Source organism: Oncorhynchus nerka, linkage group LG15 (assembly GCF_034236695.1).
Source record: "Oncorhynchus nerka isolate Pitt River linkage group LG15, Oner_Uvic_2.0, whole genome shotgun sequence".
NCBI classification, from domain to species: domain Eukaryota; kingdom Metazoa; phylum Chordata; class Actinopteri; order Salmoniformes; family Salmonidae; genus Oncorhynchus; species Oncorhynchus nerka.
Window position 1 is genome coordinate 90,112,172 of NC_088410.1, and position 19,949 is coordinate 90,132,120.

Here is a 19,949-nt window from a genome sequence, read left to right on the forward strand (position 1 = left end):
AGCGAGCCTATAAAAGTAGCGAGGCTACATACAGACACTGGTTAGTCAGGCTGATTGAGGGAGTATGTACATGTAGATATGGTTAAAGTGACTCTGCATATATGATGAACAGAGAGTATCAGTAGCGTAAACAGGGGTTGTACGCGTCTCTTTGTGTGAAGTAAATAAAACGGATTGAATGGTTGCACATTTAACATGCTGGTAGAGATGAGTTTCACTGCATTAAAGTCCCCGCCCACTAGGAGCTCCACCTCTTAATTAGTGTTTTCCTGTTTGCTTATGGCCATATACTATGCCGTATAGAGCTCATTGAGTGCGGTCTTAGTGCCAGCATCATTCTGCGGTGGTATATAGACAGCTATAAAAAATATATATATATTAAATAGTGTGCTTATCATGAGATACTCTACCTCAGGCGAGCAAAACCTTGAGACTTCCTTAGATTTCGTGAACCAGCTGTTATTTACAAATATACATAGGCCGTCACCCCTTGTCTTAGCAGAGGCCGCTGTTCTATCCTGCTGAAAAAGCTTCAAACCCGCAAGCTGTATGTTAATCATGTCGTTGTTCAGCCACGACTCGGTGAAACATAAGATATTACAGTTTTTTATGTCCTGTTGGTATGATATACATGCTCGTAGTTTGTCTATTTTTTATAACCGATTGATTGTACATTGGCTAATAGGACCAATGGTAAAGGTAGATTACCCTCTCGGCGACAGATCCTTACAAGGCACCAGGACCGTCGTCCACGATATCACCGTCTTTTCCTCCTGCAAATGATGGGGATGAGGGCCCTGTAGGGCATCTGAAGTAAATATGTCCCGTCGGACTCATTGAAGAAAAATAATTCCTCCAGTACGGGGTGAATAATCCCTGCCCTGATATCAAGAAGCTCTTTTTGGTCGTAAGGTTCTCTCTGCAACTGGATCCTGGACTTCCTGACAGGCCTGGCCCCTGGTGGTGATGGTAGGCAACAACACATCCGCCACGTTGACCCTCAACAGGAGGGCCACTCAGTGGTGCGCGCTTAACCGCTCCTGTACTCCTTGTTCACCCATGACCAATGGTGTATAGCACTTAAGTAAAAAATACTTGAAAGTACTACTTAAGTAATTTTTGGAGGTATCTGTACTTTACTTTACTCTAAATTATTTTGGACTACTTTTAGTTTTACTTCACTACATTCCTAAAGAAAATAATGTGCTTTTTACTCCATACATTTTCTCTGACACCCAAAAGTACTAATTACATCCCTGACGTGTCGACTACCTCTGATCTGACGGACTCACTAAACACAAATGCTTTGTTTGTAAATTATGTCTGAGTGTTGGAGTACGGCCCTGGCTATTTGTTATAAAAAATTGTTAATGAATTACGTCGTCTGGTTTGCTTAATAATTTGAAGTGATTTATAGTTTTACTTTTAATGTGATTGCTCAAATATACTTAACTATATTTCTAAACCAAAGACTTTTACTCAAGTAGTATTTTACTGGATGATTTTCACTTTTACTTGAGTGATTTTCTAGTAAGGTATCTTTTTCTCAAGTATGACATTTGGGTACTTTTTCCACCACTGGTATAAGGTAATTGAGGTAGCTATGTACATATAGGTAGTGGTAGAGTGACTAAGCAACGGGATAGATCATAGACAGTAGCAGCAGTGTATGTGGTGACTGTGAAAGTGAGTATGCAACTTAGGTTTTAGAAGTGGGGGGACATAATAATAATTATTATTATTTAAACAATTCTGTCGGATAAACGCTTCAAACAGCCTACCCGACCGCATGGAGGCGTCCGAGCATTCGGGTGGGTTCTGCTCGGACGCACATGCAGGAACGCCCTGAATTGCGTCCCGCAATTGCGTCCTCCGCGAAACCAACGTAATTTTCGTAAATTCTCTACTTAGTTTCGTTTTTTCGTAATTCGATGCCGTATTCCTCAAAATAAGATACGTAATATCCTAAAGCCAATTTCGTTCAAATGTGCCATGTTACGTTGATTACGCAGTTATCTTCATAATGGCGACCGTGCTGGAGAAGCGCCTATGCTTGTGAAAATGAAGCGAATAAGTTATTTATTTTAATAAAACGCCGGGGTTACCCATAGGAGGACGTTGCATCGAAGACAGCGGCTTTCCCAGTGTTTGAATTACAGTTTTGGTCCATTGGTAGCCCGAAATGATGAAGTTAAAGTCAAATCAAACCCGGACATATGATGGGGATGGCTACAAGAAGCGGGCCGCCTGTCTGTGCTTTAGGAGTGAAAGTGAAGAGGAGGTGAGGACGAGGATGCAGGGCTATAGGGTGGGCCGCAGTTCAGGAAAACCAAAATAGCTATAAGCTAGCTAGTGTTTGTCATTTGCTAATTAGGAAGGCAACTTCGCTAACTGTTAGCTACTGGTTTTGTTGTGTTGGTTTGTTTTGTTGAATCAGCGTACAGGTCGACCACCCACGGATATCTAGCTAGATAACGTTTTGATAGCTAGCCAAATGTTGAGCTAACTAACTAGCCAGCTAACTTGGTAGTTGGTAACTACAACGAGTGGGCTATTTTATTATATCTAGCTAGCTAGTTAACTCGTTGCGGCTAACCAAACAGTACAAATATTACTAGCTAGTTGCTTGCCACATTGTTGTTAACGTTAGCTGCTAGAGTAACATGATAACCAGTGCGCTAGTCAGCACTATCTTCTTGATATCTAGATAACATATTGTTAATGCTAGCTAACGTTAGCTAGTATATTTTTGGTTATAATGATCACATTAAACACTATGACAAACAATGTTTAGTAACATTGTCAATGGCTCAAAACGAATGTCGATTCGTCATTAAAATGAATTTAGCTAGCGCCAACTACTAGTTATTTAGCAACATTTGCTAGATGAATAACTACCGTTAGCTAAATAGCTAGCTATGGGCCTTCCTTTGCTTGGATGGGACTAGCAACAGGTAACTTGACTGGAACTACCACGACCTAACCGTGCTTGTGATCAAACTAGCTACCTACCCAGTTATTCCTTCAATCTAGCTAACAAATCACTTAAATAAGTCTACTAGTTGTTTTACCTGGAGGTCAGCTAATAACACATTGCATCACTCATATGGCCCATATTATGGGTGCCAACCTGGCTAAAGACAAGTCAGTGTCACCAAACCATCTGTCATCACTGTCTGTGGTAATCAATGATTATATAGCTCTACACACGCCATTGGTAGTAATGTGTCTTGCTTGTTTATGCGAGGGAGCTATGCCTAAATTATGCATGCATAATAACTATACGCATTAGGCCAGGGGTGTCAAGCTCATTCCATGGAGGGCCTAGTGTCTGCAGTTTTTTTCCTAATTCAATTAAGACCTAAACAACCAGGTGAGGGGAGTTCCTTAGTAATTTGTGCCCTTAATGCATCATCAAGTACAAGGGAGGAGCAAAAACTTACACTTGGCCCTCTGGAATGACTTTTGACACGTGCATGTCAGGTGTAATTTGAATATGACTGACGTTTTCATCAACACATTAACATTAGAGAAGTTGTCTCAACAACACGCTCTACTGTCTTTACATTGAAACCTGAAGCTCTGGATTTGATCAATGGTGCTCAATGCTGTATCCTCTTGCTGCAGGTACTGTTGGTGAGTAGTAGTCGGCATCCAGACAAGTGGATCGTCCCTGGTGGAGGGATGGAGCCAGAAGAGGAGCCCAATGTAGCTGCAGCACGAGAAGTCTGTGAAGAGGTTAGCTTCTTTCCCTCTCATTTCATTGACTGTAATCATTCAAACTGTATTCCCGCCCTGTATCCCCACATTTGGGGGAACCTGTAGGTGTCTTCCATAATTGTTATGGATATTAGAGATGTTGCTCTCTTTGTTTTAGGTGTGGCTTTTGGGGTAGACAAAATCAATGTTTTTTTTTTTCATGCAAACCGCACCCCTTGATTATAAATGGCAACAAGTTGTTGAGATTTGCCAATGTGAGTAGGCTTTTTACCTTGATATAGCTTGTTGAAAGATCGCTCTACGTTTTGAGTTTCAACACATGTTAATCCATGTTGGTTAAAACACATCCACTTTGGGCGGTGCAGTTGGTCTTGATCATACTCTGTTTATGTGTGCTGGGAAAATAAAGGCTACATCCGCAGTAGCTAGGCAGACAGGAATGTTGGTGCCAAAGGGAGTTTGGCGACTAGTATTTATTTTATTTTACCTCCCGCTTTGGGCTAAATGTGTCAATGTGTAGTTCATATATGCATAATCACGAAATTCCTAGTTTTGAAAGCACCTGTTTACTGGAAGCTGTTCAGTGCCATTTTCCCCCCCATGGACGTACCCCCAAGCAATTCAAGTTCTTACCAATAAGCTTCAGCTCCTCGCCATTTGAGTGACAGCTAGCAAGATGCTCACACAGCAGAGAGGGAGAGCAATAACATGGTGCACTTATCTGCACATATGTGACGTAGTGTGCAACTTTTGGGGACCACTTTTGGCTCCTAGCGCTACTTTCAGAACTACTGGCTAAAATGTATACAAAGGTACCAAAGAATCTCTTTAAAGGGATACTTCTGGGAGTCCCTTAATCTACCCCCCCCCCCCCCCTCTCAAGAGTCAGGTGACCTTTTTTTTGTCTGTCTAGTATGAAGGAAGTTAGGAGGTAGTTGTGTGAGCCGATGCTAACTAGTGTTAGCACAATGGCTGGAAGTCTATGGGTATGTGCTAACATTTGCGTGTGTTGACATGTAATGCAGAATGTAGCCTATTCTGTATTTCAATGTTGATGCCTAGTCACTGTAATTGAACCATGACGATTGAATATTTACATTTGAGCCCAGGGACTTTTCTTCACCGGGGATGAAGAGGGTTTCTCTGTTGCCAAGAAGGGCCTCTCCAACTAAGAATTAGGTTTTTAGAAAATAATCAGCAGATTCATTCTATAGGGAGGTATCCTATTTCATGATGTTTTAGTGGCGATATGAAGAAAAATCCATATTGCGATAAAACATTTTTAGATAACGAGAAATAAGCGAGAAATTATGCAAAATTATTTTTGGGGAGGTGCTAGAGCTGGGCGATATGGACAAAGTCATATTGCTATAAATGTAACTATTTTGCTCAATAACAATAAATGAAACGTTTTAATGGACATTTACTTTACATTAGCAGCAGGGCTCTAGACAAAAATACCAGTGCCAAGTAAGATTACTGAGATGGTAGCCTATGATTTAAAAAAGTAAGCTATTTCATGTAAAATATACAGGGAATGCATTATTGTTATTTTCATGTGCAACCTGGCAAAATAGTATCCAGAATGATACAATTTTATTTTTGACTCTTCAAATAATTTTCCACATATTTGTGCAGGCTGACTATATTATTCACCACCTGATGAAGTGGGAAAAATATGAATTTGTTGTTCTATAGCCATGTAGGTTAATTAATGAATCTATCAGTAAATGTAGGCTAATGTGCTGCAAAATTTTTCCAGCGCTAGGCCTAGGCTACTTGATGTAGCATCTCAGAAAGTTGTCCAACAGCCAGACTGGGACAGGGTGTTTGATTTCACCACCTGATAGACAGTCTTTATTGGGTCATTAGATAGAGAATAAAGAGCAGACTGAGCGCTGTACTCCAATCTAATTTTATTTGTCACATGCGCCGAATACATGCAGTGAAATGCTTACTTACAAGACCTTAACCAACAATGCGGTTCAAGAAATGGAGTTAATAAAATATTTACTCATTAAACTAAAGTTGTTTTTTTAATAGATAGACGAAATAGGAAGCCAATTCTATAATTGGTCTATCAATACACCCAGTCACTACAAAGATGCAGCCGTCCTTTCTAATTCAGTTGCCGTAGAGCAGGTATTCCCAAACTGGGGTACGTAAAAAATAAAATATCCTTCCAGACTCACATTAAGCATCTCCAATCCAAAATTAATTATAGAATTGGCTTCCTATTTCGCAACAAAGCATCCTTCACTCATGCTGCCAAACATACCCTCATAAAACTGACTATCCTACTGATCCTTGACCTCGGCGATGTCATTTACAAAATAGCCTGCATCCAATTTGCTGAGCAGAGTGTTGGAGGCTATCATAGTGCCATCTGTTTTGTCACCAAAGCCCCATATACTACCCACCACTGCGACCTGTATGCTCTCGTTGGCTGGCCCTCGTTTCATATTCAAATACAATTTTATTTGTCACGTACGCCGAATACAACAGTGAAATGCTTACTTTCAGGCTCTAACCAATAGTGGAATGGAGCCAAATCCACTGGCTCCAGGTCATTGATAAGTCTTTGCTAGGTAAAGCCCCGCCTTATCTATAGCAGCACCCACCCCACCTGTAGCACGCGCTCCAGCAGGTATATTTTCCTGGTCACCCCCAAAGCCAATTCCTCCTTCGGCCGCCATTCCTTCCAGTTCTCTGCTGCCAATGACTGGAACAAACTGCAAAAATCACTGAAGCTGGAGACTCATATCTCCCTCACTAGCTTTAAGCACCAGCTGTCAGAGCAGCTCACAGATCACTGCACCTGTGCATAGCCCATCCAACTACCTCATCCCAATACTGTTATTTATTTTGCTCCTTTGCACCCTAGTATCTTCTGCAAATCTTTCACTCCAGTGTTTGATTGCTATATTGGAATTATTTTGCCACTATTGCCTATTTATGGCCTTACCTCCCTTATCCTACCTCATTTGCACACACTGTATATAGACTTTTTCTATTGTATTATTGACTATGTTTATTCCATGTGTAACTCTGTGTTGTTGTGTCACACTGCTTTGCTTTATCTTGGCCAGGTTGCAGTTGTAAATGAGAACTTGTTCTCAACTAGCCCAACTGTGAAATAAAAAATTAAATAAAGTTTTAAAATTCAAACAGTCCGTTTATATTTTCCAACGGAGCTATAGATTTGGGCAAGGTTTTTTTCTCACCTGAGTAGCCTCGTTTCACTTCCCAAAAATACAATTAACCTCTTAGTCCGCCCCATCCCGCATGCGGTATCGTTACTACAGCCTCAAGCTCATTAGCATAATGCATCATTAGCGATTTTTAAAAATCGCAAATGAAACGAAATAAATATGCCTGTTCTCAATCCTGTCGTCTCAGATTTTCAAAATATGCTTTAGAACCAGAGAAAATCACTAATTTGTGTAAGAGTGGTGATAGCTAGCTTAGCGTTAGCATTAGCATTTAGCACACAACATATTCACAAAAACCAGCCAAGGAATCAAATAAAATAATTTACCTTTGAAGAACTTCAGATGTTTCAATGAGGAGACTCTCAGTTACATAGCAGATGTCCAGTTTTTCCTGAAAGATTCTTGTGTAGGACACATCGTTCCCTTTTGTTACTATGCATATGGCTACCGAAACTAACCGAAAATTCAGTCACCTACATGTCGAACTTTTTTCCGAATTAACTCCATAATATTGACTGAAACATGGAAAACGTTGTTTGAATCAATCCTGAAGGTGGTTTGTCATATTTCTCTCCGTTGAAAGCACCGTCCTTGTAGCCTGGTTTGTTCTGAGATTTGAATGGAAAAATACCGGGACCTGACTTTTGCGCACCAATTGCCACGCAGCCACCTAGCGGGACACCTGGTAAATGTAGTCTCTTATGGTCAATCTTCCAATGATATGCCTACAAATACGTCACAATGCTGCAGAGACCTTGGGGAAACAAGAGAAAGAGTCCGTTGATTCCTGTCGCATTCACAGCCATATAAGGCGATCATGGAAAACGTAGCCTCAGAAATCCTGTGCATTTCCTGGTCGGTCATACATCTTGGTTTTGCCCGAAACATTTGTTCTAAGGGACTCACAGTGAAAATCTTTGCATTTCTGGAAACGTAAGACTGTCTTCTTTTCAAAGCTATCAATTCCAAGCATATTCGAGCATCTTTTCGTGACAAAATATTGCGCTTAAAACGGGCACGTCTTTTTATCCAAAAATGAAATACTGCCCCTATAGGACTAACAGGTTAAACCATCTGGTGTAGAGCAAAAATAACAACACAATGTCAAATACAAGTAGCCTTGTCAAATAATTAACATCCAATCACATTAACCGTTACTCTCTCGCAGGAATTCCACTAACGGTCCTTATGTAGATGCTGGTCATTCCGTTTGCTCGAAAATTGATAAATGGTTCAAAAATAGCAAGGCCCGCGTCCATAGACACATACCAGCTCTACTGGTAGTACTGCTACTACCAGCAGTACTGCACCTGTCGATGACACAAGTTGTTCTGCTTCCACGAACACATCCAATGCTAACATCAGTAATTCTACAATTGTTGTTAGCCCAGCTAACATGGACACTGACAGTTGTGATTCTGATGCAGCCGAAGAGCTACTGCCCCCTTACCCGGGAAAGCACCGAACAACAGACGGGAACGTTGGACCATCGAAGAGGCGCAAATATTATGAGAACTACATTGATTTGGGGTTCACTTGTATTGGGAGTAGTGCCTTTCCTCAGCCGCAGTGTGTCATATGTGCAAAAGTACTGTCTGACAACTTGATGAAACCTTGACTCTTGAGCAGACATTTAGAAACAAAATATGCCAATTTGAAAAATAAGCCACAGGGGTTTTTTGAGCGAGTATTAAGACTACTTTAGAGTAGTAAAACATGTATAAAAGCAATAGGTGCCATTAATAAAAATGGGCTAGAAGCATCTTATATGGTGAGCTACCGAGTAATTCTTCCTGCTGCCACGGATATGGCTGGGGGAAATGGCCAAAAGAACAATAGACAATGCCATCATCAAACAGCACTGTTTCACGACGCATCAGTGACATGGCAGGAGATGTTTTGAAACAATTACTGCTTCGCATACAAGCTAGTGAATTCTATGCGTTACAGCTGGATGAGTCAACAGGCGAGGCGGGCCTGGCACAGCTCCTGGTATATGTCTGTTACATTTGGGGGGGTTCAATTAAGAAAGACATCCTCTTCTGCAAACCACTGGAAACCAGGACAACAGGAGAGGATATTTATGAAGTACTGGACAGCTTTGTGACATCAAATGGACTTTGGTGGTCAAGATGTGTTGGTATCTGTACTGATGGTGCAAAAGCCATGACAGGGAGACCTAGTGGAGTGGTAATACGTGTGCAAGCAGTTGCTCCCGACGCCACTTGGGTACACTGCAGCATCCCCCGAGAGCATCTTGCTTCCAAGGGAATGCCTGACAGCTTGAATTACGTTTTGGACACTACAGTGAAAATGGTTAACTTTAAGGCCCCTGAACTCACATGTATTTTCTGCACTATTCAATGATATGGGCAGTGACCATGCAACGCTTTTACAACATACAGAAGGGCGCTGGTTATCAAGGGGCAAAGTATTGACACGTTATTTTTTAAATTGAGAGACGAGCTTAAAGTTTTCTTTACTGCCCATAATTTTCACTTGTCTGACCTCTTGCATGATGATGAGTTTCTCACACAAATGGCCTATCTGGGTGATGATGTTTCTTTCCTGAATGATCTGAATCTAGGATTACAGGGACTCTTCGCAACTATATTCAATGTGCGGGACAAAATTAAGGATATGATTTAAGAATTTGGAGCTCTTCTCTGTCTGCATTAACAAGGACTCAAGCTTATGGACAATGTCAAATGTGATATAGCGTCTGAGTGAGTTGGGTGCGCAATTACGCAGGTACTTTCCCGAAACTGATGACACAACTGGATTCGTTATCCCTGTCATGCCCTGCCTCCAGTCCACTTACCTATATCTGAACAAGAGAGCCTCATTGAAATTGCAACAAGTGGTTCTGTGAACATTTTATTCAATCAGAAGCCCCTGACATATTTCTGGATCGGGCTGCGCTCAGATTATCCTGCCTGTTAAGACACTGATGCCCTTTGCAACCATGTACTAGGGCTGGGTGATATGTATCGTGTGACGATAGAAGTTTTTCTATCGTTTCATATTATGTGCTATTGTTTATTTCGTTTTTCAAATCACTCTTTACGGCGATATTTTTTGTCATTTGGACGACACTTTGCCTTCTTCCACAGGTGCCATGTGGAAGGAAATTTTCAACACAAACAAACATGGAGGAGAGTGAACGTGGCGGGGAGACACGGAGCTCGTACCTAAAAGGGGCTACTTCGGTCGCATGTTTGGGTATGAAAAGTCTGACATGGACCAGAAAACCGTCTTCTGCACAATATGCCGCAGGCTGGTCCCGACAACAGGCTCAAACACCACTAACCTCTTTTACCACCTATGCAAGAATCATGCGAAAGAGTACGGAGAGAGTCTACGAATGAGACCCATAAAGTACAGTCGAGTGCTCAAAACAAACCCCAGACTGACGTTGCAAGAGGCGTTTGCCCTCGGGACCCCATATGGCAAAGAATCGCGAAGATGGAAGGAGATAACTGCTGCCGTTACAAATTACATCTGCAAAGAAATGGCCTCCGTTTTACACGGTCGAGAAATGGGGGTTTCGTGAGTTGGTGCTAACACTCAACCCAAGGTACCAAATGCAAATTGAAATGTTGACACGTATTAATGCCAAAATAACATGCAAAACTGGCATGCCCCCAAAAATATTAATATTTATTTTGTTTGCTTCTATAGTTGAAGTGTTTTCTATTTACCCCTTTAGATTTTATACATTAATATTTAATATTTTGTTACATGCTTATTTGAAAATTTGCACAAAGGTTCTAAATAAAAGGGGAAATAATAGTGGTCTAGTGGTCTGTGATGCAGTGCTAGCTGAGATTCTGGGTTCGAGCCCAGGCTCTGTCACAGCCGGCCGCGACCGGGAGGCCCATGGGGCGGCGCACAATTGGCCCCGGGTCATTCGGTTTAGGGAGGGTTTAGCCGGCAGGGATATCCTTGTCTCAGTGTGCACTAGCAACTCCTGTGGCGGGCCAGGCGCAGTGGACGCTGATCAGGTGTGCGGTGTTTCCTCCGACACATTGGTGCGGCTGGCTTCCAGGTTAGATGTGCATTGTGTCAAGAAGCAGTGCAGCTTGTGTTTCGGAGGACGCATGGCTCTCGACCTTCGCCTCTCCCTGGTCTGTACGGGAGTTGCAGCGATGAGACAAGACTGTAACTACTAGCAATTGGATACCACGAAATTGTGGAGAAAAAAGTGGGAAATAATCAAATATGAGTACCGTAAGTACCTTCTATTTGTTGAGTATAATTCAAAATGTAATACAAAAAATAGGCCTTTACATGTGGTCATTTTATATAAACTATTTATTCATTGAATTTACAGAATGCACTATATTGATCTGTATCGTTATTGGGATATGAAATGACCTATATCGGGATATGAGATTGTGGCCATATCGCCCAGCCCTACCACTTACCTATGTGAGAGTGGATTCTCGGTCCTCACTAGCATGAAAACTAAATACAGGCACAGACTGTGTGGAAAGGGATTACATTTACATTACATTTAAGTCATTTAGCAGACGCTCTTATCCAGAGCGACTTACAAATTGGTGCATTCACCTTATGACATCCAGTGGAGCAGCCACTTTACAATAGTGCATCTAATTCTTTTAAGGGGGGGGGGGGGTGAGAAGGATTACTTTATCCTATCCTAGGTATTCCTTAAAGAGGTGGGGTTTCAGGTGTCTCCGGAAGGTGGTGATTGACTCCGCTGTCCTGGCGTCGTGAGGGAGTTCGTTCCACCATTGGGGGCCAGAGCAGCGAACAGTTTTGACTGGGCTGAGCGGGAACTGTATTAACTGTACTGGATTAAAGACTGAGACTCTCCAATACAGTTATGTGTATCCTTTCAAGCACACTATTCTCATTAACCTGTGGTGAGTTATTCACAATTTTTGATGAACAAATAAGGTTTTATATGTAAGATGTCTAATTAAAGAGCAAAATGATTGATAATTTTATTATTTGTGCCCTTTTCCTATAAGAGCTCTGTGTCACTTCCCAAGAGCCAGGTTGTGACAAGCTCGCACTCATTCTTATGTTTAAATGTATAGTGTGTGTGACAGGCTTACAATGATTGCAAAAAACAACATTTGAGAGTGCGCTGACCCTGGTGCTAGAGGGGGTACGCAGCTGGTGTTTGAAGGGGTACGGGACTATAAAAAGTTTGAACTACTGCTGTAGATCAATCCATCTCTTATTCTTATCCATATTTATTTTCAACTGCATTGTTGGTTAGGGGCTCGTGTAAGTAACGATTTCACTGTTGTATTCGGCGCATGTGACCTAATAAAATTTGATAACACAATAATTACTATGGCTAGGCTAATTATACAATTAAAAACAGATTAAAACGGGCTCAAGTCAAATAGGCTACGCTTTTATAGTTATCATAGCATGTGGAGACCATGCTAGAATCAAATCCACAGCCCTACTGTCGCCAACAGCACCTGTCTCAGTCAATCCCACAGTCATAGCAACCACTGCCCATAAACACTAGTGAATAAAAAAAAATACAGATTTCCATATCAAGATATTGTTTTTGTGCTAATTTGCTGTGCCTGCACCAGAACTCCAGTATATGTCATAGCTTGTTCTCGATCTTCTTTTTAAATACGGAGCCAATTTGTTTTCCCAACTTTTATTCCCATGGCTGATCAAAACTCATTTTCTCATGGCTCTCTCTTGTCGCTCTGCAGCAGACATGTGGTGAGCAATATGTTTTGTCATACCTTCATACCGACTTTATGCCATACCGGGATATTCCGTAATACCGACACTGAAGATAAGGGGTGCTGTTTTCAAACCTGATGCTCTGTAATCCGAAGGTTATCAATGCTAACAAGTACATGTAAAATGCGAACAATTTATATTATAAATATTTTTTTCTAGAGATTCTGACCTAAACAACTAACTAAAAAATGCCATTCACAGTTTCCTGCACGTACAAATATAATATTAGCCAGCAAGGCTCTTGATCCAGGACGGGATTCTCTGTTGTTACCAAATGAATGCTTGATTTTTGAAAGAAGCTAGATAGCGAATTTACGTTAGCTACTAAATTGGCAAACCAAAGGCACAACTGCAGAGCATTTAGACAGTTCATTTAATAGTTATAAGATATCTAGCTGGCAAACATTTAGTTGTGAATTCCATACTATAATTAGATTGCTTGGCGCATGCTGCCCAACAGTGAGTGACTCAAGGCTCCGGTCTCTGGTCGTAGTGTGCCTGTAAACAAACACCATGTGACACGTGACTATTAAAAGCTTCATGATAATGTGACCGCTGAAATGAGGAACGCAATGTTCTTCATCCCCTAACGTATTGAGCAAGTTGACTGTGGGTATTTACTTAAAGTAGCTATGAACATTGAAATGGATTAAAAATTTAAAAGAAAGAGTTAACGGTATTGATGACATCCCGTGGCTTTTTTACAAATACCCCCTGTATACGTTATACCTCCCAATCTATAGGCAAGTTCCTTCCAAAAGTACTCAGTTTGTATGATCAAACTGAGTCAACCCATCGCCAGTGCTGCTGGTTTAAACCTCTTAGTGCACTCCGTTGTAATAGGTCATAACCCTCTCTAATTCTGATGGCTATTTGACAAACCACCCAGCTTCTTATGCTGGTTGGTGTGGAGTCCGGCCAGGACTGAAAGACATAAGAACAGGTCAAGGGTTATGGATCAAAGTAGTGATTTTGGGGGCGATGCAGTTACATATCGGAGTAGTAGTGATGGGGGGGGGGGGGGGGGTCGATGCAGTTACATATCGGATATAATTTGACGATAATGTCAAACAAATTGACTCCCTTTTCTTTCTTTTTTTTTAAGATGGAAAAACAATATAATATATTGGGCTCCCGAGTGGCGCAGCAGTCTAAGGCACTGCATCTCAGTGCTAGAGGCGTCACTACAGACACCCTGGTTCGAATCCAGGCTGTATCACAAAAGGCCGTGATTGGGCGGCGCACAATTGGCCCAGCGTCGCCCGGGTTTGGCCGGTGTAAATAAGAATTTGTTCTTAACTGACTAGTTAAATAAAGGTTACATTTAAATTTTTTTAAAGTATATTTGTTTTCCGCACTTATTTCCATGACTGATCAAAACTTTTCTCATGGCTCTTTTGTCTCTCTGCAGCAGACCTATGGTGAGCAATATGTTTAGAGCGTCGAATCGCAATAACATCACAATATCGAATCATAATACATTTAGAATCTCAATACATATCGTATGATCACCAAAGTATCGTAATAATATCGTGTCGGGAGGTCCCTGGCAATTCCCAGCCCTAGATAGTCAAACTACAGTGTCCACATCCACTCGTCCTCAACTGACCTGACCCAGCAGAGTCCAAATAGACTGGAATGCAGCTCTAATGCTCATGTTCTTCACTCACGTTCTCATTATGATGCGGAGGGTGGCCATTTTTGATTAGAGGAGGTGGTTGAGAGGAACTGAAGTCTAATCTTAATAATTAGGCCTAGGCTATCCAAACCCTGCCTATTCTCCAGTCAGCCCAGTGGTGTTCTTCCCCATTTTATCTGGTTGAAGGCAAGAAGAGTGTGGGATTAATACTGGGGTATACTGCCTATGGGGCCCAGGTTTTATTAATAGGCTGAAACTGGAATCCGAAGAAGATGCATACTGCTGGCATCCTCTAGTAGTATATAAACCTGGCCCAGTACCCCTCAGTCTCCGGGAGTCGTGTACAAAACGCCTTCAAAACACTGTGTCATATCTCCCTCACTAACTTTAAGCATCAGCCGTCAGAGCAGCTTGCACCTGTACATAGCCCATCTGTAAATAGCCCACCCAACTACTTCATCCCCATACCTCATCCCCATATTGTTGTTAATTTATTTTGCTCCTTTGCACCCCAGTATCTCTACTTGCATGTTCATTTTCTGCTCATCTATCACTCCAGTGTTTAATTGCTGAATTGTTATTATTTCGCCACTACCTTCCTAATCTTACTTAATTTGCACACATTGTGTATATACGCTTTGTTGTTATTGACTGTACGTTTGTTTATTCCATGTGTTACTATGTGTTCTTTGTGTTGCACTGCTTTGCTTTATCTTGGCCAGGTCGCAGTTGTAAATTAGAATTTGTTCTCAACTGGCCTACCTGGTTTAAAAATGTAAATGTGAGAACTTTGGTGCGTTGAGGTACTGGTGTGTGCTGTTTTTGATGTATGTATTAGGATAATTGTGTGTAGCCTGTGCTACAATATGTCCTGAAGATGCCTTTCAAAAATCATCTTTCACACAACTAATTAATCGCTCATTACTGCAGTGACACAGGCCCTTACGATTGAAATAATTATGCATTAGTTCCTTAGATGTGTGTTGATTCGCTTCCTTGTTTTTTGTTTTTGTTTTGTTCAACAGGCAGGTGTGAAGGGGACTTTAGGTCGCCTAGTTGGAATTTTTGAGGTGAGTTTATGACCTTCCTAGGCATGCTTAAGGTGATTTGGGAGTGGAGAGAAATATTGACTTTGTTCTGAATTTTTAAAAGATAGTTAATGTATATCTTACAGAACCGAGAGAGGAAGCACAGAACCTACGTCTACATTCTTATCGTAACGGAGGTCCTGCAAGATTGGGAGGACTCTGTCAACATTGGTGAGTGGCTTTGATTTAAATCTGATTATACTAGATTGTTTGAATTCTGGTTATAGTTGTCTCATGTTTGTCTTACCTTGTGCTTAACTTAAATGGTGTCTGTTCATGTTCCTTTAACAGGGAGAAAAAGGGATTGGTTTAAAATAGACGATGCCATACAAGTGTTGCAGTGTCACAAGCCTGTGCAGGCCACCTACTTCGAGCCTCTCAAGGAAGGTTGCCTGACCAGCAACGGGACGCCCCTGGTGGCCACGATAGGGGGAGAACTCTCGCCCACCTACAACATCAACCAGAGCTCTGTGTCGGGTATCAGATAACTAAAACACAACGCTGACACAATCCCCAGGAGCTCTCACCACCACTCTCTCTCTTACTTCTATTATTTTTTTATCTCAAATACCAACATGGGTTGCCTTGCCAACTCTTTTGTGCCAGAGTTGTGGCGCAGACTTGACAGGTGTTGGCTGAAGATTCTGAAACACTTTGTAAATGTAATTTTTGACCCTTTTTTGTTGTTATTATTGTATTGAACATTGCATGAAGCATCCCTCACTCCCACATTCTACCTTAACGCGCCCTTAGCGTGGTGTTTATTGAATGCAAGAACTACTTTTTACTGTTGTGATGTAAAAGTGTATACTTAGTGCTTAAGCTCAAGGCTTTCAATGGTATTTTATGTCTTTTGGTTATTTTCTGCGAATGAATGTGGCGAAGAGTGTTTTCCCTCTTAAGTATAGGAAATTCGAGCCCGACCGTTGTTTTTTTTGGGTCCGATTCAGATTTCTTTTGGGGGGGGGGGGGGGGGTAAGATGTGCCGATATACAGTTTTACAGCCGGGAAGTGAGTCTCGTTTTTTCACCACACTGAATTCTCATAAATTACCATCCCAAGAGAGCAGTTGTCCAATAACTATGCCTCAAATGTTTTCATACATTGTGATAATGACCCATCATGAGAATGGCGGGAAGTGTTCAGATCAGCATGATATTCCCATTTTTCATCTTATTTATTGAATATCGGTGGAACTTCCGATAGTGGTAAAAGGCCAATATCTGCCGACAATATCGGTGAACAGATATATCGGTCGGGCTCAATAGAAAATGTTCTCTGTATCTGAATGGACAGATTGTGGGTAGTTACTTGTTTTGCATGAGCACTGGTATGTTTTGTCTTACACATTGGGGTGACCTGACACTGATTGTGCAGCAGGGTAGTCTTCTGTGGTAACTGAGGTCTTTGAATTATCTTCATTTAGCTCGATTGTGGTTATTGGTGTTAATATTTTGCAGGTTTCATCAGAAAGACTAGGCCCTTTTCCACATGGATTTATGACCTGATTGTCAAGTGTACATTTTCCCTTAGTCTGGAAGCTAGCCAGCCATTTCAATATTACATTTTGGGCAAAAAATATATACTATAGAAAGGTCTACTCAACTAAAGATGTAGAACAAAGTATCCTATAGAGAATGTATTTCTCCAGTGTCTATATATATTTTAATGTTCCCCTAGTCTGTTGATAGTGGTTCACTAGACACTGAAACAGTTGGCAGATCCCCTACCGACCGAAATGTATCCGTTTTTATCATTTGGAATTGCATGATGTGAACGACTGCAGGCCTCCTCCATTTATTTTCCAGAGGGTGAAAGGACTACTGACTGCAGTGCCATCCATGGACTGACTTACCTTCACCCAACACACAACTCTTAATCACATTTTCAGATTCTCCCGACTCACCTCAGTTTATAGCAGATGTTTACATTGTTCATAGCATTTATTTATCACACCAGACAGCTAGATGGGTATTTTAGATGACTTTTCAGTAAGGTATTTTTTAGTATAGAATCTGCGTCCCCGAACAAACACATGATACCTACCTGCTTGGCATTCAAAGTCATGGAATCTAAAATGCTGTCTTGGCAAGATGCAGAACAAACAAGCCTTGTACAGTTGGATACCTTGTTTTTAACATGTAAAAATGCTTTTGGATAGTTTTTTTGCTCTCTCTTAAACGTCTGGCAAAAGTCTCTCTAGCCAACCTGCGATACTTGCCTTGGATGTGGCATGGAGCAGCTGGCTTAATACTGTGAAACTGGAGGCGCTGTAGATGGCATGTAAGCTGTTGTATTGTAAATTGTTTATTTCTGTATAGAACAAAGGTGAGTGTACAAATGACAAAAACAGTTTCTCTGATGCAGTTGTGAGTGCTATATGTTGCTCAAAACATGGCTGTAGAGTTGACTCGATCCCCAAACAGGCGGTGATGTTGGATTTGTTGATGTGTTGCTTTGATACACAAGGGCTGGGGTTGAAAATAACTCAAATGATATAAGCAGCTGAGATGCCGCCTCAGATGTTCTATGAAGACCATGTGCAACTGAGGCCGAGGTAATAAAGTGAAGTTAATCACAGTTGAACGGTTAACATACAAAGGACTCAATCACATCCGCTTTAGCCGACATCTTCATAGCGGTTCTTTTGGTGGTGTGGAACTGCATTTAGAGCTGTCAAATCCACTGGCAGCTCCTGGCATTTTACCTAAAGCGGACACTGCCATTGGCTGCACAGAGTCACATTAAGAGAAACCCCATGTAGCCTTGTTTACAAGTTGGAACACTGGAATGTGAGAGATAATTTACACCTCGATTAGGCTGATAGAAATACTTATTTTGTTTTCTGATTTTCAACTTGAGCATTATTTCTAAATAGTGTAGGCTCTTGTTCTAAGCTTCTAACGCAAGTTTGACGGGTGTGGCATTGTGGCTGATCAAGAGCAGCTGCACACTGATTTAACGGCTCCAACGCAGTTGCACCTATGCAGGTGTCGGCTATTGCCGGGTAACTCTTAATCTAATTTAGGCCGAAATGTAGATTCTCCGCTGAGCACTGTTCCAAACCACTAGTCTACCATACAGCACTGCGCTGTTACGACATTATCCTAGTCTCTGACAACCAACGCTTATACTTACATGCCACTACATCTCCCTCGGCATCTCTTTTGCCCCATAATTGTTTCAGTAGCTCATCATTCGCTCTCCAAACGGAGCGTTATGTTCTCCCCAATCCCAGACTCAATGTAGGCCTGTTCTCAAATTGGCAATGGATATGAAATATCTTTCAGGGTGTAACTAAATTGAGTGGATGACATATCAATAGGAATGCTACAAGAATCCCTCTCACAAAGGCCTGGGACTTTGAACCCAGATGTATTGGTTTTTAAACGAGCTGCATCGAAATGTGTGGAGGGGGCAAAGTCTTGGAACTGTCTAGTGAAGACCGGATCCTTTCCAATATCACCTGTCAAACCCACAGAGCAGAATACATTTAGGCCAAAGTCCACCATTTAGCTTAGAGCTGTAAAATGTGTGACTGAAAGGGGTTCTACTAAAAATCAGTACGAGGGCAGGCAAGCGCTGTAAAAAAAGAATGGATATTCGTGTAACAGCCAATGAATGACTACTTATTCTTTAACCGTTGTCAATTTTAATGTGTTCCTGACGAGGTGTTGTACATGCATACTAGTTAAAGCAGGACGTCTTATAGCTAGAGGCTCTCCGATACACTTTAGTCAAGTGTGTTTTTCCCTTTCCATATCACAATTAACTTATTTTAATGCAATGGGCAATGAAAGTCGAAGTGGACAGGGATTTATACATGCATTTCTCTTCCTAAGGGATGACTTTTACACGGCACTGTTGTCAAAGCATGAAAAGCATAGTGGAAGCCTGGATGAATGAAAGTAGGAAGGATGCATTTCTAAAAGGCTCAAAAGCAACCTCTGCCCCAATAGGCCATGGTCCTTCAACACAAGAGATATTGGAAATCACATGGCCACTGGGAAACGATTAACACCAGCTAGTGGCCAGGCAGTACTTTGCAACAACCCACGTGAAAATGTTTTGCCTCAATGTTCAGTTGAGAATTCTGCAGTGTTCATGACGTAGCATTTCATTGGGATAGTGGTTAACAGCGATCCTTTTTCAATTGGACCGTACAGGTGATACTCCAGCTATGTACAAATTGATTAGGCAAAAATTGTAATCCGATGTGATTCAGTGTAAAAAGCTATTTGGACTGCCTAATATGTTTCCATTTCCCTCAACATGACCTCAGCCTTTTAGTTTCCCTACATATTTGTAGTAAAGGTGTACTTCTCTGGAATTTGATTTCTCATCATTTGGGACTGTGGAATAAATCAGTGGACTGAAGATTGTAATATAAAGATGTGCCAACAAATAAAAACACCAGTATTTCAGATCTGGATTCAATTTGGTGTCATGAACCTTCATGTCTAGCTGCTTATTCTGCTTTTAATACTTGTTGATTAACAGCTGACTGAAAGACTGCACTTTGAATAACCTTAGCTAGTATAATTA

The 19,949-nt window shown here is 41.4% G+C and overlaps 1 protein-coding gene across 2 annotated transcripts; it reads left to right on the forward strand.

Annotated features, from left to right (window-relative positions):
- Positions 1-1,892: 1,892 nt before the first annotated feature.
- On the forward strand, positions 1,893-19,841 carry LOC115143502 (diphosphoinositol polyphosphate phosphohydrolase 1-like). 2 transcript variants are annotated; one of them, XM_029683988.2, is made up of 5 exons: positions 1,893-2,308; positions 3,628-3,738; positions 15,342-15,386; positions 15,491-15,575; positions 15,696-19,841. In XM_029683988.2, the coding sequence occupies exons 1-5, from the start codon at positions 2,183-2,185 to the stop codon at positions 15,890-15,892; spliced, it is 564 nt and encodes a 187-aa protein (XP_029539848.1). In that variant the 5' UTR covers positions 1,893-2,182; the 3' UTR covers positions 15,893-19,841. The 2 variants fall into 2 exon arrangements, with proteins under 2 accessions (XP_029539848.1, XP_029539849.1); XM_029683989.2 differs by having other exon boundaries at positions 1,903-2,281.
- Positions 19,842-19,949: the final 108 nt, after the last annotated feature.

Coding starts and splice junctions, on each gene's coding strand:
- LOC115143502 (XM_029683988.2), top strand. CDS start 2,183: ATGATGAAGTTAAAGTCAAATCAAACCCGGACATATGATGGGGATGGC. Junction 2,309..3,627: donor CGAGGATGCAGGGCTATAGG/GTGGGCCGCAGT, acceptor CTCTTGCTGCAG/GTACTGTTGGTGAGTAGTAG. Junction 3,739..15,341: donor CACGAGAAGTCTGTGAAGAG/GTTAGCTTCTTT, acceptor TTTGTTCAACAG/GCAGGTGTGAAGGGGACTTT.